This window comes from Sceloporus occidentalis, unplaced genomic scaffold, assembly GCF_023333645.1.
Source record: "Sceloporus occidentalis isolate IW3139 unplaced genomic scaffold, rSceOcc1.0.p SCAF_4, whole genome shotgun sequence".
Taxonomy (NCBI): domain Eukaryota; kingdom Metazoa; phylum Chordata; class Lepidosauria; order Squamata; family Phrynosomatidae; genus Sceloporus; species Sceloporus occidentalis.
Genome location: NW_028316984.1, coordinates 159,128,864 through 159,153,540, shown reverse-complemented (window position 1 = coordinate 159,153,540; position 24,677 = coordinate 159,128,864). Strand labels below are relative to the sequence as shown.

General features: G+C 39.0%; 1 protein-coding gene across 1 annotated transcript in view; it reads left to right on the top strand.

Moving 5' to 3' along the window:
- Positions 1-10,951: 10,951 nt before the first annotated feature.
- The window catches only part of SNX6 (sorting nexin 6), a 33,370-nt gene continuing 19,644 nt past the window's right edge, over positions 10,952-24,677 (top strand). The window contains exons 1-2 of the mRNA XM_089522096.1: positions 10,952-11,250; positions 11,390-11,437. Coding sequence (XP_089378222.1) covers positions 11,245-11,250; positions 11,390-11,437 — 54 coding nt within the window. The 5' untranslated portion in view covers positions 10,952-11,244. The remainder of the gene's footprint in view (positions 11,251-11,389; positions 11,438-24,677) is intronic.

Here is a 24,677-nt window from a genome sequence, read left to right as displayed (position 1 = left end):
CTTACGTTGAATCTGGCTGTGTTCCATCTATCCCAGTATTGTTGGAAAATGGCTCTCCAGTTTTCAGGCAGGAGTCTTTCAGAGCCCTGTCTGGAGATCCCACATATTCCTTGCTGGTTTGTCATCTACTGCCAGACCCTGCTGTTTTCTTCTAATTTATTATTTCAGGATTTTGCTGTTAATTTATTTTACTGTGAATCTGAATGGATTCTTTATATTACTACTAATCATAGTACATTAATATTGACATTTTTTCTGTCTTCTCAGTGCCATCAACAAATACCAGAAAAAATGTTGAAAAGCACTGTTGCATTGCATTACCTCAGTTTCTTCCATTTATATGTCTTGTGGTATAATAAATAGTATTGTATTGTCCCGACTCTACTGCTGTTTCAAACACATACATTATTTCTCCATGGTTGAACATAAAAGAAATTGTGGAACTGATCCATTGTTTTTATGTTTTATTAGCATATGTCAACACAGTATCTCTAATAATGTATGACTACAAAGCCTGGCTTTCTGTTTAAAATTGCAACCAGCCAGATAGTTCAAGGAAAATGCGAATGGTAGCAAGCTTCATTTTCTTCCTTTTCCTCATCTTTATTTATACTGGGCCTTGTCCCCAAAACTGGGACTTAATGTTGCATTTATACTGTTCTTTGTACTAATGTAATTCTTTTTTTAAAAAAACCCAACAACTCCTGTACCATTTTCAGTCAAGCTGTTTTAGCGACTCAGTCAGAGTGTTGAGAGCACCAGCTTGGTTCAGTGAATATTTTTGAGATTAACGAAGAAGTGAAGTGTCTCTTCAATGAAGTAGGTGAGTAAGTCAAGCGGCAGAAATTGGTAGCAATTTCTTGTTCTATATTAATTAATTTGGGTATTTCAACAGGATGCTATCTGGAAGAGCAACAGTCAGTGAGTGTTTGGATAGTGGTTGTGCATGTGTTGGAAGAGTAACTAGCACAAGTATTACCCAGAAGTTGTAATGAATTATAAAAGTGTTCTTGAAAGTAAAATCAAAGTACTGGATAATTGAGAACCCCCCCCCCCAATTTATTAATACAAGTTGATTTCACTTACCTGAAATGCTCAGGACCAGAAGGTTTTTGGATTTCGGATTCCCCCCACACCCCAATTTTAGAATATTTGCACTCACAGAATGAGATATCTTGGAGATGCGACCCTATTCTAAATATGAAATTCATTTATGTTTTGTATACACCTTATACACATAGCCTGAAGTTTATTTTATACATAATATTTTAAAAATTATTTTGTTCATTAAACAAAATGTGTGTACAGTACATGGAACCATCAGAAACCAAAAATGGCACTATCTCAGCCATGCACTAAAAATATTCTGGGTTTTGGAATATTTTGGCTTTTGGAGTTCTGGATAAGGGATACTCAATCTGTATAAGTTGATACTAATATACTGTGTACTTACATTTGCCTGAGAAGACTGATAATTTATGTTTTCAGTCTTTCTAACAATCTTTCTAGCATTATAACTGAGAGTGTCTGAAATATGTCTATTTCTTGACTTAAAATAAAATACCAATAATATGTTAACACAACTTAACCTAAATATATTATTAACTTCCAAATAATAACTGCCAGTCAAATTTGGTTTTGGATTAAGTTTATTTCTTCCTATCCAATTGATAGGTAAATATATTCCAGTAAGTTGCAAGACCAGGGATGCAGTGGGTTAGTGGTTAAGACACCAGTTCTGATGATTGGAAGATTGGCAGTTCGAGGCCTGAGTGCTGCATGATGGAGTGAGCTCCCATCACTACTCCCAGCTTGTGCCAGCCTAGCAGTTTGAAAGCATGCAAATACAAGTAGATAAATACCGTAGCTACCACTTAAGTGGGAAGGTAACAGCATTTGGTGCAATCATGCTGGCCACATGATCACAGAGTAGTCTCTGACAACGCTGGCTATTCGGCTTAGTAACGGAGATGAGTACTACCCCCTACAATCGGACACAACTTGACAACCTTTTCAACAGGGAATACATTTACCTTTACTTTTTTGATATTATTAAATTATTTTGTAGTGGTGCTAGTTTAGATTACTTTTTTCTTCTGTAAAACAATTGTTATCAGAAAATTTGAAAAACAGTTTATGAAGACCTTTGGTTGTAACCCCAAACAGAAAGTATCAAGTTCCTTTATCCATATTTTGATAAAAGACAACATCTGCACTGATGCAGCTGGCTCTCTCATGATCAGAATGTATTTAAAAGGTTACTCCTTTTAGTACTAGGTTCCATTAGCTTCGGTGCTTTGGTATTTGTAATGTTATAGTAGGCATTCTGCCCTTATGAAACACAATCTGAACCTGATTGTCCTCTGCCTGATTGTCCTCTAGTTCTCCCTGACAAGTGGATGAAACTGGTGAAATTGAATACAGCAGATCCCAAATGATTTCTTGTCCAATAATATTCATCATACACTCAGTACACTTGACTAAGATCCATCTAGCCAGCATTCTGTTTTCAACAATGCTTTAATGTACTCACAGCAAGGCCAGGAAGATGATGGAAAATGATCATCCCATGTGTTCCTACAAGAGGGAACAGATGTATTAGATGTTGCTTTAGTCCATGGAGGGACCATGCAATTATTTTGGCCAACAGTCCTATTTGTTTAATTTTTTAAAAAACTGAATCTATTCTGCCACAATAGATTTCATTATCCTGGTTATGAAGTGTTTCCTCTTATCAGCCCCAAACCTATTTCCAGTCATCTTAACTTGCATTAACCTAATTTTATAACCTCTTATACCTTCTTGCGCCTCCAAATCTTCCTTGCTAAAAAGACATTCAAATATTTAAATCCTTTCATGGTATGAAATGTTCTCCAGTGGCTTGGCAACTACAGTTAGAACTGTGCCCAGTATTCTAAATGTGGATGTGCCATAGATCAGATGACATTGGTAATTGCAGCTTCATGGCTGTATTAAACATCACAGAGGCCGAATAGTTTGCAGGAGTAGCTTTCCTTTCCCCTCTTTCCCACAGCAACCCATGGACCCCCACTTCCTCTTCTGAGGATGAAGATTAAGAGGGATTCCTGCAAAATGGACAAATGCATCTTTTGACCCTTTAGCAGCTGCTGGAAGAAAGAGAGGGCAGGAAAGTTATCATCTGTGGTTTCACTTTCAGATGGTGCAATATTGTATACAATAATTTCCACAGCACATTGAGTTGTTCTTGTGTGATTTCCAGTTAGGCTGTTAATATATGTGTGAATACATGTGCACGTGCGCGCACAAATACACGTGCTGTGGAAATTATTGCAATGTAAGTTTTATGTGTGTGTGTATGTGTTTTGCTGAAGTTTATTCAAGTTCATATTGATTCTATGTTGCTCATCATTTGGAAACTCTTTTTGCAGCTCTTTGGTTTTCTTGGGAGATCACTGATCTGACAAATGTTACATTACTTGCACTGCTCACAAAATCAACTTTGTTTTTGATTAGACCCCTGAGATCTACTATATGAAGCCCATTAGCAAAATTGGAGAATTCTCCTGCCAAGAACTTGTCTTGAGTAAAAGAACTAATGGAGCTTACACTCTTTCCCCACAGTTTTCCTCTCCTGGTGACCCAATACTTTTTTCATTTCAGCAGAAGAAGTTAAGAAGTCATTTTACAGCTATCATTAAATAATTAGAAATCTTTGTCAATTTCCCCACTTCTGACAGCCTAGATAATTCATGACAAAAGTTATTAAGTAGAATTAGATCCAATACAGATAAATAGGGGAACAAATCTCTCCCAAGAAAGAAATTGTCTTCCTTCCTTTACAGTACGTACAAATACGGGCATATTGATATTAAAAGATTTCTTATTTAACAGAACATTTAAAGTATATTTTCAACCATGCACTAATATAGCTCCTTAGGTTCCTTTCTATATTTGTGTTTTAATGGGCACTATCCAATATGTGCCTGTAATAGCCCACCATCATGCGCACATATCTGTGAGCCTGTTTTGACTTTTCTTAATACTGTTGAAGTATTATTAAACTGCAAAGCTAGTTTATTCTTAGTTTTCTAGACTCACAATGACTTAACAGATATAATTTATTATCAATTATGACATAGTTTCAAAGCTCAGAAATTAGAATTTGGTACAATTAAGGCACACGGAATAATGGCAAATACTTATGCAACATCTTAATTTTTTTGTTTCACAATAAAATCCAATGTTATTGCTTTTATGATGGAACTTTTCTCTTTTTCTCCTTGCCCTGGAGGGTTTTCCAGAGAAGATTTTGAGACAATGTGGGAGACTGTGGTGGGATTCACCACATCCCAGCAATAGAAATGGTTGTTTTGCTGGGCAGAGTTAATTTGATACAATCTTATAACTGATATCACTGGTTTCCTCTTGCTCATGTGGAAACCAGATGTTCAGGAAGCATTCTTTATGGTCTTTGTATATATATATAGGTTGTGCAGCTGCAGAGAACCATCTGTATAGACCACTTCAGTGTAAAAAAAAATTAGTAATTTATGATATATACTTTGGAGTACAGGGTTCAAATTCTTGTTCAGCCATGGAAAGCCACTGGCTGACCTTGGGCAAGTCAGAATCTCTCAGCCTCAGAGGATGCAATGGCAACTCCCCTCTGAAGAAAATTGCCAAGAAAACACCAGGATAGCTTAGGGTCGCCATAAGTTGGAAATAACTTCAAGGCACAAAACAAATATATATGTATAGATTTAAATATCTAGAATCAAGCAGTTTGAGCAAAAGCCCATCCTCACCCTCAGTATGAAACAACAGCAATAATTTAGGTACATTTAAGTTGTTGAAAAAAACCCCTAACTTTCTATTTCTTTAATAAAGTTATATGTTTTTCCGCTGTACAATAAATTTGTATGAAATTATGTTTTAATTATAGCTACAAATGCCATTAATATATACACCCACAGCGTAATTAGATTAGTACTTTAATCCTCTTTAACCTTTTGTATTCCAGATTGTTTTGTATGTTCTGTTTAAATTTATATTGTAAGATGCTTTGAATTCCCTTTGGGAGAAAAGCAGGAAATAAAGCATGCAAATATCTTGAGGTATCTTGCAATACAAGTTTACATGATCCTAAAAGCTAAATATGGTCAAGTTGGTTTCACTAGTTGGATTGTTGGAGGGTCTTATAGTTAGTTAAAAACAAGAAGTGTTGTTGCACTTTAAACACTAGCAAATTGTATTATGACATAAGATTTTGTGGGTAACAGCTCACTTCCTTAGATACATCTGATGCTGTAGTCCATTAAAGCTTATGCTATTTCATGTGCTAGTCTTCAATATTGTAGAAGAGTCTGTTCTTTTTAGTTCAATAGACTAACAGACTTCCCCTCTCCCCATGTGTCATGCACGCACGTGTAAGGAAAATTCACTTATCACTTCAGACTGTTAAATGTTGCCTGACTTGGCGCAGTGTTAAAATTATATCTGTAGCTCCATCTATTGACAAAAAAAGAGTGTCGCAGTTTAATGTTCATGACTAATTTGCATTGCACTTATGGAAGCTAGATAAGTAAAGAAATATTCACAGCACGCTGGACAATTTGGGTCATGACGACCCAGGCTGCAATCTATCACGCTTGCTGTTTTTGAGAGATTCAGTAATAGCTGTTTAGGAGCACAGCACTGGTAGCCCTCTGGCCTCTCTTGACGCCTGCCCAGCAGTCAGTGGAAGAGATTGCAGGTGAGATTGGCTTCGTACTCAGATTGTCATCCTGTCCTTTACAGAAAAAGACACAGCAAATTTTCTGGTTAGGGTAAGTAGTTGCATATTTTTTTCAGAGGTTACCTATTAAACTAACTTCCCAACCAGTTTTTATACAGAATTATCAGCAGTTTATCTGCTTCTAGCATCTATCCCATTAAAACTGTCTGTTTCACAGTTTTTGAGGAAAGGTATCTAGAAAGAGAGACATATATCTTTTGATATTTTTTCAGATATAATTGTTCCTCTTTATTGTTGAGAAGTTATTTTGTGCTGAGGTAAGGTTATGTTTCTTTTCTGTAGAGGTTACAAGAAATAGGAGAAATGAAACAAGAATTAAGCAGTCTGCAAAACTATTTTCCTGCACTGGACTTAGATAGGCATACTGTGTTAACATCCTCTGGTTAGGTCTTTTTGTAATCATTAAGGCAATGGAGTTGTGTTATGTAATAGAGCTGCTAGGCTATAGATCTTTTGTGAGCTACTTTGGGTCCAATTTAGGAGAAAGGCAGCATATAAATAACAAATAAATAAATGATTTAGAAGAAGCATTACTTCACTTTCATATGTACAGAGTGGTATACAGTGCTAAACTCTAAGGTTTAAAGGATTACTTCTGTTTCTTATATACAGAGTAGTGTATAGTCTGCTAAAATCTACGTTTAAAAATCGGCATTAAGGAAAACAATTTTGCAACCTTATAAATAAGCAAATTTGCAGAAATTTTTATTTTGTGTAATTGTGCAATTCAGCATTTAGAAATGTTCATAGTTATATCAGAAATGAATTATGCAAGTTAGTGGGAATGACAAGGAACGCATTTGCCAGCATACTTTCACAGCAGCTAGAAACTACTCTTTTAAAATGAAATCTGATGTTCTTAGGAAGTTGAACCCTGAGGCCTGTAGCATTCTCATCCTTATTCTTGCATCATCACTGCATTAGCTCAGCTATATGTATTCAAATATACGGTATGTATCAAAAGAATCAAAGTGCTATACCTTCTCACCCTCTCCTGCTGATATCTATATTTCTGGTTTTATCTCTTTCCTGTCTATGCTCAAGACATTAATTCTGGAAAATAGCAAAGGGCTTTAACTCATGTAAACTAGCAGAAGCAAACTATTTTTGAGAAATATCTTACATGTCAAAGCTATTGCTTTCGTGGTTTCATGCCCTCCATTTTGGGGAGGAAATCCTTGTTAAGTGAAGAAGTGTAGAATACTTTTAATTCTTTAATGACATTATGATTACCATGTGGAGGAATATCAATGGAAGTACAGCACTAACCAACAATAATCAGATTATGGCATGATGTGTGGATAGCATCAGTTTTTATTAACATTATGGGAGTAGAGCTGGTGCAAAAATCACAGCTCTTACAGATAATGTAATACAGTAAGTGTGTTATTAATATAGAGGTGAGAGTACTTCCTTATCTAAATGCCATTTTGTCATTTGGGCTATTTGAGAGAAAAGTAACTAAAAACCTTTATAAATAAAATAATATGCCAATAATGCTGACTAAGCTTTTTCTCCTCTCTCCAGTACTAGAACATAGAAATTCATAGCAGATTAATGAAGTATTTTTTTATTATCTGTTCTATATTTGTTGTTAACACCAAATAAGTTGACTTTGCTTTATGGTGACCTTATAAAAGAGAGACCCCCAAGTTACCCTATCATCAACAGCACTGCTCAGGTCTTGCAGACACAGCTTGGACATCTGGTATTTCTTGCTCCATATATAGTAAGAGCCTTTGTTGCAGAATTTTGAGCACTACTTTTCTTGCATATGATATTAATGCAATAGTTTTGCATTTTCCTATATTTTCTATATAGTGCATAGTAAAAACTATGAAATTTGCTTTCACAAGATGTGGTGATGACAACTTTATAAGTGGGTTAGACAAATTTGCAAAGCATAAAAGAAGCAGAAAGTGACTGTAGCAGTGAGGTGGATTAAAAGGTACACAAAAAATAGGTTAAGAGCTTCCTTGCATGCAGGGTTTTTGTAAAAAAGTAGGTGAGTCCAGACAATCTAAAATAATGGTTGCAAATTCTTCTGCTGTGGATAAATATAGGATGCCTGTTGTTGGTACGAAACACGCTGCAGAAATAATCCAGATTGAAACCACTTTAACTGCCCTGGCTCAGTACTAGGGAATCCTGGGAATTGTAGTTTATTGTGGCACCAAAGCTCTCTGACAGAGACAGCTAAATGTCTCACAGAACTTTAGTTCCCAGGATTCTCTTGCACTGAACCAGGGCAGGTAAAGCGGACTCAAACTGGATTATTTCTGCAGTGTGTTTTTGGAACGCTGGTTACTTAAAGCACAATTTTATGCATCTGTTTTTGTGAGCTGCCTTGGGTTCCACTCCATGTGAAAAGCTGCATATATATTAAAAATAAAATGTCTATGGAGAAGTAAGCAGTACTGAGTTAAATAGGGTTTACATATAGGAAACAGTCTAGGGTCGCATCCTAAGATGCTGTGCGTTAACCCTACTATTAAAAAATTTAAGTAGTAATGTGTTCCAGAGTTCTTATACCCATTGGTCAAACTTTGAACCACTATGCTATATGATGACAAGCTACTAAGATAAACCCAACAGAATTTTTTATTATAGGAAAACATTTTACAATTTCGCACGGTATAGTGTAAGCACTAAACTATTATTTCTCTGTAAGCTATTGAACTGGGAGTAAACTAAGGCCCGTTCCGCACGCCCCTAACCCTAGTACGTCCTGGGGATGTACAAAATGGCGGCACCTGTTCTACACGGGCACTGCCATCTTGATGTCGCGGACACCTAGCGCACCGCAACAAGAAGCGCTATTTTGGGGCTTCTTTTTTGCGGCGCGGAGGAGCCGTGTGGTTTGGCCGCTGGGGCTCCTCTGTACCGCAGATGATGGCACCGGCAGGCCACCGATTTCAGGCGGTCTGTAACGTACCAGTGCATCCCAGGTTATTACTGATGTAACAGTAAAAATGACTTGGATGGCAAATGAATGTACCTGAATAAAATACATGGTTATGTTTGTTTGCTGTAGTGTCAGCAATTTCCCTTTTCTCCTTTCTCTCGTTGCACAGAGATGGCCAGGGCTGCCTAGTTTTACAAGATAGTGTTGTTTGTAATTCTCCAAAGAACTGGGTTGAGAGGAAGAACATCTCTGTTTTTAAAAGGCTTTGTAGCTATTACATCTTCAGTCATGTTCTCAAGCATGACTTTACAGATTTTTCAGCATGCCAGGATTTATATTTTTAAAATTAAAAGTTGTTCACAAACTCATTAACCCTGACCAACTGAAATCAGCAAGCAAGACTGATCCGAATTTTAAAGGAATGGATTTTAAAAAAAGAAACCCACATACCCTTGTCACCCAAAAGTGCTGTTAGCTTAGGAAGGGAAAGTACTAACCTCCTTCCAAACAATTCAACCACATGTTTTGCCACATGCCACTTTGAAAGACTGTTTGTTTGGCACTTCAGACGCCATCTCTGGAAAACGTAAAGTATTATTTCCCCCAGGACGTCCTTGTGTGAAAAACAGGAAGCCAGCTGAGCACAGTCCACGATGTATACTGTTCCTGTCTGCCAGACAGCCAGGGTGCTAACACAGACTCAAGAGCTAAAATCTGAGGGAAACTGTAGATCCTAAATAATAGTGTTCATTGAAGACAAGGCTTAGTTAAGATACTTCCTTCAGAAAGGACCCTGCTTTTGGCTTAGGCCGTTTTGGAAACCACCCACCCAGGTTTGAATCAGTAACTTTCTACAGGATATCCAAAGATGCTATGTGTACTCATTGGTTATTAAGGGGAAATCAACAAATATTATTATTTTGCTTTGGGACAAATGGATAAAATATGTAGGTCCCTTCTAAAAGCATGAATAGCATTCTGCTCCATATATTACAATGACAACCCTAGGTAAAGCTTCTATGGGTAACCATAACTAGGAATCGTACAGCTTTCTAAATGTTGGACTGCCTGTCCCAGCAGTCTTTGCCAGCATAACCAATGATGAAGGATGCTAGGAGCTACAGTCCAACAATATCAGGGGCCCACATGGTTATAACAATGTTGGTGCTATACACATGCGGTGGAATGATGTAACTGAAGATGTACAATGGAGACGAGAAGTTTTATTAAGTGGGACAAGTGTTTATAAAGAAGTGTCACGTTGTTGAATATCAAGGTAGAAGAATGAAAAGCACACAAATAACCACGCATTCTGAAAAGGAAATAGCAGAAACTGCTGCTTTTACAATAACCAGAAGCTGTATTGGGAGCGCACTGTTGCTTTTCCTTTTGCTCCATTACACTGGAGACAGTACAGTGAAGAAACCATAAGCCACTAAGGTCAAGCATTTCCTCCTTGAAACACAAAACAACTACACACAGTTCACCCAACCCACCAGAGGTTTCCAGGCTTGTGTCATATGGTTTGGTGTTGTTTTTGATCGAAGCTAAATAGGCATTTTATGTCCAAGAGGATGATAGCTAATTACTCTTCAGCTGATCCAAATCATGTTTTCTGCTAACTTAGAAACAGAAGTCTATGGCTGCATCCACACCGCAGAAATAATCCAGTCTGACACTGCTTTAACTGCCATGGCTCAGTGCTAGGGAATCCTGGGCTGCATCCACAGTGGAGGAATAACCCGGTTTGGCACTGCTTTACCTGCTCAGCCAACCCAGGATTTGAACCCTGATCTCCAAAGCCCTAGTCCAAACACCCAAACCACTACACTTGCAAACCGTCTTATTAAAAAGTTTGTATGTACAACGCTGTGTAAATTTACAGCGCTATATAAAGCTTAATAATAATAATAATAATAATAATAATAATAATAGTAATAATAATACATCACACTGACTCACAATACACAAGACTACAGTCCTGTAATTCCAATCCAGTTTTATATTTCCAGTACTTTGAAACAAAACAAAAAAACCTGGATGATTTCTGGAGTGTGTTTTGGACCTCTGCAATGTTTGAAAGATAGGGCTTTTGTTTCCATATCTTTCAAGCACTGGGCCTCATTTCTGTACTTTTTAAACATATTTTTGTTTTGTTTCAAAGTACTGGAAATATAAAAGTGGGCTGGAGTTACAGGACTGTAGTCTTGTGTATTGTGAGTCCGTGTGTGGTGTATGGGTGTTGTTGGACTACTAGGACTTTGGAGACCTGGGTTCAAGTCCTGTTTGGCTGTGCAAAGCCAGTGGGTGACTTTGGCCAAGTCAGATCATCCTCTCAGCCTTTAGGCCTCCCTGAAGACAGAGTGGCTTCCCCTCCTGAAGCACTGGGGCAGCCTGGGCCCTTCCAACCCTCTCTGAGGTAAAATAAAAAGGCCTCATGGAGGGCCTCCTCCTCCTGGCTGCTTCCAAAGGCCCGCCCCCGTCGTTCCCCGCCTTGCTCCCTCCCTCCTGGGCCGCTTGAGAGGAGGCTGAGGAGGCCTGCGCTGAGGCAGAGGGAGCAGCCATGATGGTAGGTGCTGAGGAGCCCTGGGCTCCGAGGGGGAAGCAGGGGAGGGCGGCTGGGGAGGCAGCCTCGCCACTAAACCCTCTCTTTCTCCCCCTTTCTCCTCCTCCTTCTCCCGCGTCCTCCGCCTTTGGGCTCGGAGCAGGAAGGCTCGGACGACGGCCCAGATTTCCTTTCCGAGGAGGACCGAGGTGTAAGTGATTCTGCTGCTGCTTCTCTACTCCTTCTCTCCCTTTTCCTTCAGCCCTAGAGGCTGCGGGGGTGGCTTCCCTCGGGGAGGCAGAGACCCAGGGGCAGGGAAGGGAAGGCAGGGAGGCCAGGGCGCGCGGCGGCGGCGGCGGCGGCGTCTCTTGGGAGGTTTCGGCCCCCGCCGCCTCCATCCCGGTCCCTCCTCCTCCTCCTCCTCCTCGCAGGTGGAAGGGGCTTCGCTCCATGGACTCTTCTCCTCACGAGAGAACCAGGGATTACAAACACTGCACTGCTCTCTCTAAATGCCTTTTACTGAATTACTGTGGGCACAGCTACCTGATTATAACACAACCATAGAGATGTGTGTGTGTGTGTGTGTGTTTCATATATATTCAAGTACACACACAGACATATATATCATTTTACTGTTGGCACAGCTATCTTATAAAATCACTATATATATGTGTGTGTGGGTGTCTGTAAATATACTAATATATATTCAAACATACACACACACACATATCATTTTACTATTGGCACAATTACCTTATTATAAAATCACTATATGTGTGTGTGTGTGTAAATATATTAATATATATTCAAATATATATAAAACACACACACACACATATATATATTCAGAGGTTACAAATTACTCTTTCTAAATATGTTTTACTGTTGGCACAGCTATATTATTATAATAGCAATAGCAAGTACATTCCTATGCTGCTTATCAATGCACTTAAGCACTCCCCAAGCAGTTCACAAAGTGTAGGCTGATTGCCCCCAACAATCTGGGAACTCATTTTAGTGACCTTGGAAGGATGCAAGCCAGAGTCGAGCTTGAGCCCTTTTCTTGGTATTGAACTCGCAACCTTATGTTTTGTGAATGAGTGGCTGCAGTACAGGCTTTTAACCACTGGCCACAAGGGCTCCTCCTCCTCCTCCTCTAACATCAATCAATATGTATTCAGGGATTACAAATACATTACTATTTCTAAAAACTTTATTTTTGGCACAATTAGGTTATTATAACATCACTATACATTATATACACTCATGTATATATTCAAGTGTGTGTGTGTATGTTATAATAACATAGCCATGCCAAATATTTAGGAATAGTAGTAGTGTTATTCTGATTGGACACACAAAAATTTATTCACTTGAGGTACTGCATGTGTGTTGTGTGCATTCAAGTCATTTGCAACTTACAGCAACCATGTCATGAGGTTTTCTTGGCAAGATTTGTAAATAAATAAAATAGTTAAAAAAACCCACAGTCAAACAATCGCATCAAAGACATCAATTAAAACAGTTTTGTAAAAGGTAGTCAGAACATAATAGAAATATGTTATGCATCTGAGGAAGTAGACTTAAGCCTACAAAAGCTCATGCTGCAAATGTCTTTCTTTCAGTTAATCTCAAAGGTGCCACAAGATTTCTCTACATAATAGAAATAGTGAGTGTTATGTGCCTTCATGTTTCTGACTTCTGGCTACCCTGTCATGGGGTTTTCCTGGCAAGATTTGTTCAGAGGAGGCTTACCATGGGCTTCCTCTGAGGCTGACAGAGTGTGACTTGACTAAGGTCACCCTTGGGTGTGTTTCATGGCTGAACTGGAATTAAACCCTGGTCTCCAGAATCATAGTCCAACACTTATGCCATGCTGTCTCCTGTAATAACCCCTATCATAGGGTGTTTTTTTTTTTTTTTTTTTTGCAAGCTTCTTCACAGGGACTTTGCCGTGGGCATCCTCTGAGGCTGAGAGACAACCCAGTGGGTTTTTGTGGCTGAGTTGCAACTTGAACCCTTGTCTCCAGAGACCTAGTCCAGTGCTCAAAGTACTACATCACACTGGCTCTGTTAAACTCCCCTATTTGTTCAGCTAGGTAGATGTTTGTCTCTAAGTACTGAAATGTGACTGTAGCTCAGTCACAGGTATTAATATGAATAATACAGTATAGATTAGGTTTTTGTAGTGATTTGCATTAAGCTGGTAAGTGTAGATTGGTCTGGTTTAATAGGCTGTGTGCAGCATCTTAATCTCCTAAATGTTTTGTCTATAAACACCTCAATGTAATAAATGTATCTTTGAACTACTTTTGAATGCGGTGCCTAACATCCTTTTGTTGCTTCTTGTTGTGTGCCTTCAAGTTGTTTCTGACTTATAGCCACCCCTATAACAGGGTTTTCTTGGCAATATTTTGTTTCAGGGGATGTTTGCCACTGTCTTGCCCTGAGACTGAGAGCCTGTGATTTGCCCAAGGTCTCCCAATGGTCAAGCTAGAAATTGAACCCTGCTCTCTTTATTATTTCATTTTTTCCACTTTCCACCTTCTCTTCCCTTTCTGTTTTAGCCTTACAACAACTCTGTAAAATAGGTTAAGTTGAAAGACTTTGTGTCTGATGGTTTATTTACCCAAGGTCACCCAGTGAGTTTATCAGTTGAGTGTAATTTTGAATGTTTGACTTTCATGTTCAGCACTAATCACAACACAACCCTTTTTCTCAGTAAAAAAAAAGTTTATGCTTTAAAGTAGTTCTATGTACAGTAATACAAATGAAATACTTCAGTGAAACTGCATGTGACATTTATCAGGCAGTGATGCAACCATTCAGGATGGGCTACTAATGAGCATAACATGGTCGATCTTTGGGTAAATTGTAGTAGATTAGCAAAGATTTCCTTCTTCCCAATTGTTTAATAACAGCAACAGCAGAAAAATCTTCCTTCCCTAGTTTTACTGCTGAAATACAAAAACCCTAGGAGTACTAAAAGTGGGTATTTGTGGGGTGAATAAAAGTTGCTGCTTTTGTTTCTGAGGATTATGAGCACCGTTCAACTTCCTGGATTGAAAAAAACCTTTAATTTTAAATGCTATTTTTATTGGTTTTTTTTTTTTTTTTTTTTTTTTTTTTGCATTAGGCTCAGTTTTGTGTTTCTAGTAAAAAAAGAAAAGAAAAGTGGATTCTGCAAACCTAAAATTTGCTCAGGGTCGGCCCTGGTTAATACTAGGATGGAAGACCATCAACAAATACCCGGTGCTGTAGGCTAACTGATAAACCAATTCGGAGTCTTCCTTGCTTTAAAAAACTCATCCCTGCACATTCACTGATGTTAGGGGCACAAGACCCCCGTCAATGTTGAAAAACTACAAATAACAAACCAGAACACCTCTCTAGGAATCTCTAGGTCCTCCAGTGCAACTCTGTGGTCAAAATCTGCTGGTCATTGACCATAGAATTGCGCCGAAGGAGCTACAAATGCCTATTGGAGAGTTCTCTCTAAGAATCTCTAGGACAGTGATGGTGAACCTTTTGCAGACTGAGTGCCCAAACTACAACCCAAACCCCACTTATTTATTGCAAAGTGCCACATCCCTCTGGCTTTCTAGTAATGAAATCTGGCAAACTCTATGCTGGGGCTCTGAGTGCCACCTCTGGCACATGTGCCATAAGTTCACCACCACTGCTCTAGGGCCTTCAGTGTGACTTTTAGGTAAAGTTGACCATAGAGTTGTGCTGGAGGACCTATCTGTATAGAGAAGATAGTTTGTGGCATGAACTTTCGTAGACTTAAGTCTACTTCCTCAGATGCTCTTGGTGGAATGGTAGTCAGGGACAAACAGGAAGGCAGGAGTTTAACTGAAGAAAACCTAGAGAGAACTTATTAATAAAATCTGTGAATAATTAAATCCACAAAAGTCAAAGCTGCAAATGTGGAGGGATGAGTGTAGTTGTTTTTCAAAAATGATTGAAAGCATGCTGTTTCAGAGGTTTATTCTATTTTAACTATAGATCTGTAAAAAAGTGGTTTTTAAACACATGGCATATCTATTTTTTTTTAAAGAGAAAAACTGGTGGTATCAGTGCCTTAGTACTACCCTGTTATGACAAATATATGAATGGATAGTAGCATGTATGGTCCTCTCCGCGCCCCCCCCCCCGCCCCCCAATTGTGCTTTGCTAATAGTTTTAGGACTCAGATCTGCAAATGCCCTGCATTTATGCTTACTTGCTGACTACATTTTCAGAGAATTCAAGCATTTCTGATTTAAAGTTTCGGTAAAAATTTTAAATTTTTCTTATAAAGAAAAATATTTGCTCCTGGGAGTAAAACATTTGCTCTTAAACTAATCACTTGTCTATGTTATAATAAATTGTGCTTAAACTGTCTTGTTTTCATTTGTTTTGTTTGATTATTCCCTCTTCATATTTATGCATAAGAAGTGTGACCTTTCAAGTTCTGTTATATTTCACTTCTGTTTTATTAGATTTCTGGAGAGTCAATAGTAGTCTGTGGACAACATTTGTTCTGGTTATGCTTGCAGCTAGCCATGGGTATCCTGTATCTAGCATACATTTTGTAGGGGTGTTCAGTCTCTCTCTCTCTTTTGAAATACTGACTTCCCTTAGGTTGCTCAGAGCTACTACAGGAAATTGTAATAACTCCTGGCATGAGGGTAGTGGTGATAGTGTCATTTAACTACTTTCCAGTTCAGAAGGTGAGATTGATCATACCATAATGTTTCCAGACCATTTTACATAAATAATGTCTATGCACACAGAGATATAATTGTCTGATATGAGTTCTTCTTAAAAATGCTTTGTGGTATAGTGGTTTGGATGTTGGACTAGGACACTGGAGACCAGACTTTGAATCCCTGCTCTGCCATAGAAACCCACTGGATTACCTTGGGAAAGTCACGCTCTCTCAGTCTCAGAGAACGGCAAAAGCAAACCCCCTTAACAAATCCCCCCCCCCCCCCAAAAAAAACTTGTGATAGGTTCACCTTAAGATCACCATAAGTCAGAAATGACTTGCAGGCACACAGCAGCAGCAGTGCTTATTTCAAAATTGGTATATGCATTAGAAACATATAAAAATACTGTAGAATATAAAATATTAATGCATTTATTAAAAATGAACATTAAACCCTTTCATCAACACAATTCTTAATAAAATGTGCATATTCCCTTTTTATTTCATTCATGTATACATTTGTTAACATTTCCTCTAAGCCAGTACTAGTCAAAGTGGTGGTAAGTGGAACAGTAGCTATCCATGTGCCACCAGCTGATCCTCCACAATATATTTCTAGGAAAGAAAGAAACTATTGTAGCCAATGGATACAAATGTCGAACTGTTCCCTAGCACTTTACGAGAATTTTTTTTCTAGTTCCCGACATTAGAAAGCTTGAGAAGCACAGTTCTAATCTATAATAGTTTAAAATACTAAGTAATCTGTTTTGTTCAAAAACTTAGGTAAGTAAGGTATTACCACTTTTCTTAATGCCATACTTGATCATAGTTAATGTTATCTTTTTATCAGTTAATTCAACGTAATATGTTCTTTATAGATGGAGTCATTTTTAAAAAGCAGTTAACCAACTGAGGAAGTAAACAGTTGTCACTGGAACTGCCTTGAAATGGCAGCAGTCTGTGATGGCCCATTCATATGAGCCTTTCTCTGTGTGAGTGACCTGATATTGTGAAGTGGCCCAAAGTGAGGATCTTACAGTATTATACTAATTTATATGATATTTTGTACTGTGCCACGGATTTATTTTTTCATTCCCTTTTTATCAGAGGTTTCAAAATACAGTTTCAGGATACAGCTGTCAAAATTCTTCAGAATAATACGTCCTCTTTCTCTCATTTTCCTTAGTTATTGATGGTAAAATATAACCTGAAAAGCTAATTTGTGAAGAGTAGCAATTAAGGTATTGGCAAAAAGGAATCCTTTGGAAAATGGAAAATTGGCTAAACAAGAACAAAAATGGACATAAACTTGCACACACACAAAAATACAAGCAGACAGCAAGGTGTACACGAGGAGCATATTATTAATAACACTAAGATCAACAGTTAACAGATTTTACATCAGAAACAGGAAACTAGCTACAGAGGTGGTTGCACTGTTGAATGACAAGTAATAAATTAAGATAAAGAGAATGTACTGAAGCTGAATGAATTGTTCACTAAATCTGAAGTAGTGTGGTTACCTATGCCTAAAATGACTCATAGAATCATAGAGTTGGAAGAGACCACAAGGGCCATCCAGTCCAACCCTGTGCCATGCAGGAACTCTCAGTCAAAGCATCCCTGACAGATGGCCACCCAGCCTCTGCTTAAAGACTTCCAGGGAAGGAGACTCCATTACACTCCGAGGGAGTGTGTTCCACTGTCAAACAGCCCTTACTGTCAGGAAGTTCTTCCTAATGTTGAGGTGGAATCTCTTTTCCTTTTTCCACACTCTAGGGGTGGTAGAAGAAAAAGTCCTCTGGTGACAGTTGCCAACTTAGCCTTGGCTGACTGGAGTAAGCATCTGCTAGTATATAATACTAGAAACAAGGTTATTTGTGAAAGATGAATGATGGGACAGATTCAGAATAGATAAGAGGAAGTACTTCCTCACAGAGTGCAGTTAGACTGGAATTCGTATCATCATGGCCACCAACATGGATTATTTCAAAAAAGAGAGTATACAGACTATTGGAGAGTAAGGTTATCAAAGGCTGCTAGATGTGATAGCTCTATATCACCTCCCATAACAGAAGGATCCTAAATACCAATTGCTGGGGAACTCTAGTGGGAGGGTATTCTTGCTGCTTTGATGTGTGTTCCCAGAAGCAACTAGTTGGCCACTGTGAAAACATAATGTTGAGCTAGGTAGGCCTTTGCTCCAGCACAACTTTTGTTATGTTTTAAATTTACTACCACAGCCATCATGGCATAGTAGTTTGAGTATTGGAATATAACTCTGGAGACCAGGGTTTGATTCCCTGCTTGGTCATGAAACCCACTGGGTGGCTTTGGGCAAGTCACATACTCTCATCCTCAGGGAAAGGCAATGGTAAACATCTTCTGAACAAATTGTGCCAAGAAAACCCCATCTTAGGGTTGCTTTATGGTCCTGATAGGTTGGAAACAACTTGAAGGCACACAACAGCAACAATAAACTTGCAAACTATTTCTCTTTATTTAAAAGCCTGTAACCTTGGCAAAAATCCTGTGACTAACCAGGTTTTAATAAACAGTGTACAACTAGAAGTAGCAAATATAACTTCATACAAAAACCAGGTTTCTTACAAGAGTGTGCTCTTGGAATTTTTATGAGTTTGCCTGTCAGCATCCATACTCCTGAAATAATCCAGGCTGACGCCACTTTAATTGCCGTGGCTTAGTGCTGTGGAATTCTGGGAACTGTAGCTTGTTGTGATATCGGAGCTGTCTGACAGAGCAGGCTAAATATCTCACAAAACTAAAAATCCCAGAATTCCATAACTGATCCATGACAGTTAAAGCTGTGTAAATCTGGATTACTTCTGCAGTGTGGATGCATCCTAAATCAAGATTCTTACATTTACAGATTAAGAATATCAAAGTTTAATCATGTTTGCCAGCTTTTGACAGTTGTGTCTGATTTACGGTAGTTATTCCACCCCATTTTATCTTGTTCTGATTTCAGAAGCCAACATTGCTTTCAATGGTTCAGTTATGGCATAAGTGCATAGAGAATGCTAGGAAATTACATCTATTTACTGAGCTATTCCTTTTGAAAAAGGTTTCCAGTTCTAGGATAATAATAATAATAATAATAATAATAATAATAATAATGATTTATTTATAGCCCGCCCAATCACAAAGAATCCGGGCGGGTTACAACAATAAAATACATCAATTACAATAGAGTTAAAAATCAAACCCTAGACCTACCGCCCCCCCCATACCCAGTACTAAAACAGAATTAAACAATAATAGTATAAAAAACATTAAAAACATTAAAAGCATTTTAAAAAAGGCAGAAACATAGGCGGGGAAGAATAGACAAATGAGGGGACAATATCGCTATATCTGGGGAGGGTAACTAAGTTGGAAAGGCCTGCCGGAAGAGATCCGTCTTGAGTGCTTTCTTAAAAGCTGTCAGAGTGGAAATGTGACGGATCTCCTCCGGCAGGTCGTTCCATAGTTTAGGAGCAGTAGTAGAGAAGGCCCTTTGGGAAACTGATGTTAACCTAGATTTTTTTAGCTGTAGTAGATTTCTTCCAGAGGACCTTAGTGTGCGGGACGGACAATAGGGAAGAAGGCGTTCCCTCAAGTACTCTGGGCCCAAGCCATGTAGGGCTTTAAAGGTGATCACCAACACCTTGTACTTTGCCCGGAAACTAATAGGCAGCCAGTGCAGGGACTTCAAGACCGGTGTTATATGGTCATTCCTAGAAGTTCCCGTGATCAATCTGGCTGCCATATTTTGTACCAACTGAAGTTTCCGAAGGGTAGCCCCAAGTAGAGCGCATTACAGAAATAGAATAAGTGGACTGACTGCATTGTTAAGTTAGTATTTAGATTATGTTGCTGCTTAATGTTTCACTCAGTTCTTTCAGTTTTCAGTTTGCTTTTCCTGCTGATTAGAAGGACTATTAAGAATTTAAAGGAAGATCACTGAACATGTTAGAATATATTAAATATTTCAAAAAGTTGGTTTGTAGCTACACATCTTAATTTTCTCTCATATGCGTGTACATAGCTGCCAATTGATGAAGTGAACTGTAATCCATTGAAGTACGTGAGAACAAATCTATTTGTTTTCAGTCCTAAAACTATAGCATCATTAATATGTTCCACTGTGTGACAGACTTAGACTTCTTTACTGTTAATAGATTCAATGTTTGATTCAGAAATTAGGGTTTATCTTCAAAGTATGTAATGTTATGTTCTTGATAAATGTCTTCCATTTGAAATAATAGTAACAAAATCACAAATTCAGGTTGTTGCCAATAATCTCAGATCAAGATTGGCTTTTTAATCAAGGTGTGTAGTGAGAGAAAGAACGAAAAGGGTTGGTTTTTTTTTTAAACGTAAAGGTAGGCAACCTGATAGAGAGCCATCGTGGTGGAGTGGCTTGAGCATTGAACTATGACTTTGGAGACCAGGGTTCAAATCCCTGCTTAGCTATGGAAACCACTGCATAACCTTGGGCAAGTCACACTCAGCATGCTGCTGTGCCTTTAAGAGCAGCTTGATTTGCCAAAATCAGTCAGGTGATACATGTCCTACAATGCAGATAAGCATTACCACTTTCCAACATTTGCTGATCAAACTGCTGTTGAAACCTGAGGAACAGAAGCTGATAAAAGGATTGACAACTCTATCAGTATGCTACTCTAGATGTAGGCTCAGGTTGCTGGGTGACACCTTATCAAGAACAGAAGCAAGGTTGTAAACTGGATGAGCCGGGCTGCTGTGGGTTGTTAATATGAACATATGGTATAGCTAGGGCAGGGGCAGATGGTTAAAAGTTCCACTGACCCAAGTTGAAGCTCCAAGTTATCTGACAGAATGGAAACTGCCATATATACTCACAGATTTTATTAATATGTTCTCTAGGAATATCTAGGTCCTCTAACACAACTCTGTGGTCAACTTTAGCCAAAAGTTGTACTGAAGGACCTAGAGATTCCTAGAGAGAACACTACTAGGCATTTGTACCTTCTCCAGCACAATCCTTTGGTCAATGTCTGGCAGATGTTGACCACAGAGTTGCACTGGAAGACCTAGAGATTTCTAGAGAGGTGTTCTCTCAGATAAAAACATAGTGTTTTTGTTATTTGCAGTTTTTCCACATTCATGGGGGTCCTGTGCCCCTATCCCCAGAGAATGTGGAGGGACGAGTGTACTCAACTAAGTCAACCTCATGTAGGTTTTGGTGCTAAAATTATGGGTTTTGATATGACCCATGGATAAGTCAAAAGGGTAAAATGTAGGGGCAGGTAACAAAGGATCTAAAAGATAAAGCAAAGGAAAATGATGCCAAAGAACTTACAAAATTCCAGAAGGCCTAACTGTTTCTGCTCACACTAAAGGATGGATGGATCGATGAGAGAGTAAAGGAGGGGTCAGTGCTTCCAGGAAACATTGTGCTCTTGCCTTTCACCAAGGGATAATTCCTTTTTAAAACAAGAGTTAAAGAACAATACTTACGTTCACCCGTGGATAAGTCAACTCAGTTTTTTTGGGTCAATTTTTTTTTTACTTATACTTGAGTACAGTATATGGGATGTGGTGGCTTAGTGGTTAAGACACCAGTTCTAATGGTCAGAAGATGGGGAGGCTAACAGTTCAAAGCTCAAGTGTTTCATGATGGGATGAGCCCCTGTCACTAGTCCCAGCTTCTGCCAACGTAGCAGTTCAAAAGCATGCAAATGCAAGTAGATAGATAGGTTCCACTTGGGTGGGAAGGTAACAGCATTCAGTGCAGTCATGCTGGCCACATGATTACCAAAGCAGTCCTCAGACAATACTGGCTCTTTGGCTTAGAAATGGAGATGAGCACCATCTCCTATGACTAGGAATTTGTGTCAAGGGACTACCTTTACCTGTACTACTTGAGTATATGTAGTATATTACTCAAGACCAGACCTTCATCTGCTGCATGCAAATAGGCATGGCAGTGTTTCTTGCTGCTCTCTAGCATAGTTGAACGTTTGGCATCAAGTCACCATGCTCAGAGTTTCTCATTTTGCTTGGCTCTGCTATATATCACTAGGACCAATTTCTCACTATAGCTACACCTCTTTTATACCACCTTTGGATCTTGCTGAAGCTCCAGAGTAATGTCTGTATGGTTATGTTCAGTAAACATTAGAGGTCTGTCCTGTTCTCATTCTGCTTGATCTCCCCCCCCCCTTTTTTTTTTTTTTTTTTTGGTATAGCTATGGAGAAAACATCTGCACATATCTGCTAATCACATCAAGAGTTGGATAAACATTGCTTCTGGAGGCAGATTTTTGTAGGGGTTGAGGTCCCTTTGTATTCACTTGGTTATCTTTTAGATTAAGGTGCTTAGATTGCAGAGTTTGGTTCCTGTTTGAAACAAGTTAACCTTTTTCCATATTTATTTCTTTTTATGTTTATTTCTGGATGTACTATTAACTTAACTGAATGTCCTAAAACACATACTGTTTCCAGGTTCAGTGGGGAAAGGGAAGAAAATCCCCCAGGACCCCAGAACTCTCATGTTCCCAAAATATTAGTAATATTATGAAATTTAATTATCAAAGCAGGGTAGCTGCTTTTGCATTTTGTCTCCGTAAGAGTCAAGCCAACGTGATCAGGCTATGTGAGTGAAGTGGAAGAAATAGTTTAGCTATTCAATGATGATGGAGCTTGTATAATTTCTTTGGGACCAGAGTTCGGAGAACTGTTACCTACATTGCATATGGCCCCATACAGACAGGCCAAAATAAAGCTGCTTCGGGTCACTTTGGAGGTATGCTGTTTCAAGGATTCACGCATACTAAGAGTCTGGAAGCTGCACCAAAGCCATGATCCAGTCCTAAGCACTAGAGTGCAGCTTTGGCGCAGCTCTGGACTCTTAGTATGCATGCATCATTGAAACAGCATACCTCCAAACTGATCTGAAGCAGCTTTATTTTGGCCTGTCTGTATGGGGGCTATGTTTCTTTTTCTCCATTTCAGAATTTTCAGTCCTTGGTTTTTCCAGTAAGTTGTCATAATAAGACTCCTTGGGAATGTTGGTGCAGTTGGTTGTTCAGGTTATCTGAAGATTCACCTTTGACCTTCAGGGAAATGGCTTTACAGAATCCAATAGGAAGCCTATTCCCAGAATTCATGTTAGGTGGAGTAGAATGCTGCAGCGATTCCTTGTTTGAGCACTCAAACTTGAGACAAGCAACAGCCCTGACTGGTAGGGAGAAGAACTGGGTCTCTCAATGCAGCTTGGAACTTTTGAGGGCTGGGAGCAGCATATAAATGTAGTAAACAAAATAATATTCAGCTGCATCTCCATATTTCAAGTGAACAGATCTTTAGTAAAATCAAATTGGTAAAGGAATCAACTAAGATTTGTGGCAAAGCACGATGAGGTTAATCGCCTTACTGTCTCAGTAAAGTTGTAAGGTGCTCTGAGAGCCTTTGTGGTTGAGGGGCTCTCAGAGCACCTTACAACTGAACACATTGGGCCCAAAGGCCTGCGTTCCCCCTGACCTGGCATTATTCTGTATGGATGATATCAGGCCAGTAGCCCAGAATGGTCTAAAAAGATTGGCTGTAAAAGATTAGACACACTTTCAGTTTTCTAGCTGCTTAAGATTCAGTGCCTCGGAAAAATATACAGTGCTCTTGAGGCTAGAGTGCCACTTTTGTTGCTTGCATGTTAATCCTGAGCATCTTCGTAGAAATGAATTCAATGAATTTCTTACTTATTATGATTCACATTACACTGGAAAGGAAGGAAGTGTCATCATTCTGGCCTTGCAGTGCCAACACCACCCTTGAATTAGCTCACTGCAACTAACAACAATCACTGCAATTGAAATGTACTTTGGTTGGAAGGCTACAAAAATCCAACACTTAATGAGATCATGAGGTAGAAAGGGTTTAGGACTGGAATTTGACTGAAAGATCATTTGGAAGGGAAAAAAGATTGGGAGATTATGGCTACAAAGTTATCTGTGCACATACTCAATGCAAACCCTATATATGGTAATTTTAAAAAGTGGTCCAGGATTGAGGAGCTTTAATTTGTGTTGTAAATTTGAGTATGTATAAGTTTTAGAAGGAAAAGAAAGTTGATGCCCTAATTCTGGGGGTAGTTAATCACGTTCAAGTTACATCCTGCATAGTTGCTGACTTGAGATGATATTATGGAAAACTGAAAAGTAGGAAATGTGTACTCATGGTTTCCAGCAGGAAGATGTTATTTGCTAGTGTCCCTTCCTCAGAGCAGTATGGATCAAAATACATCACTTAAATAAATCTGATTTCTTCATTTAAACATTTTAATTAAAAATTAAATATACTCTGTTTCTCTGAGTACGTAAATATCAAATATTGATATAATAGGTTAAATTTGCTCAGTGGCATTGCTACCTCTGGTGTCAACCAGTGCAGGGTGGGGGTGGGGGCAAAAGGGATCGCTCACCCCCTTTCCTTTACTATGGCAAAGGGGGCGGCAGTGTCGGTCTACACACAGGTAGGGAGTGGCGGTGGTGTGTTCATGAGTAGGGGTGTGCTTGTCCCTCCTACTTCTGAGTAGACCACCTCCTACTCCTGAAGGGGCTGTGGAGAGCACACTTTTGTTTTGCTTTCCTGTGCTGCAAATCCACTCTGCTAGAACCTGATCCATGTGCAACCTCCTCCCTCTGCTGTTCTTCCTTCGAAGCAACCAGGAAAACAGCAGCAGCAGCAGCTGACTCCCAAGCAAAAGGGTGCAAGA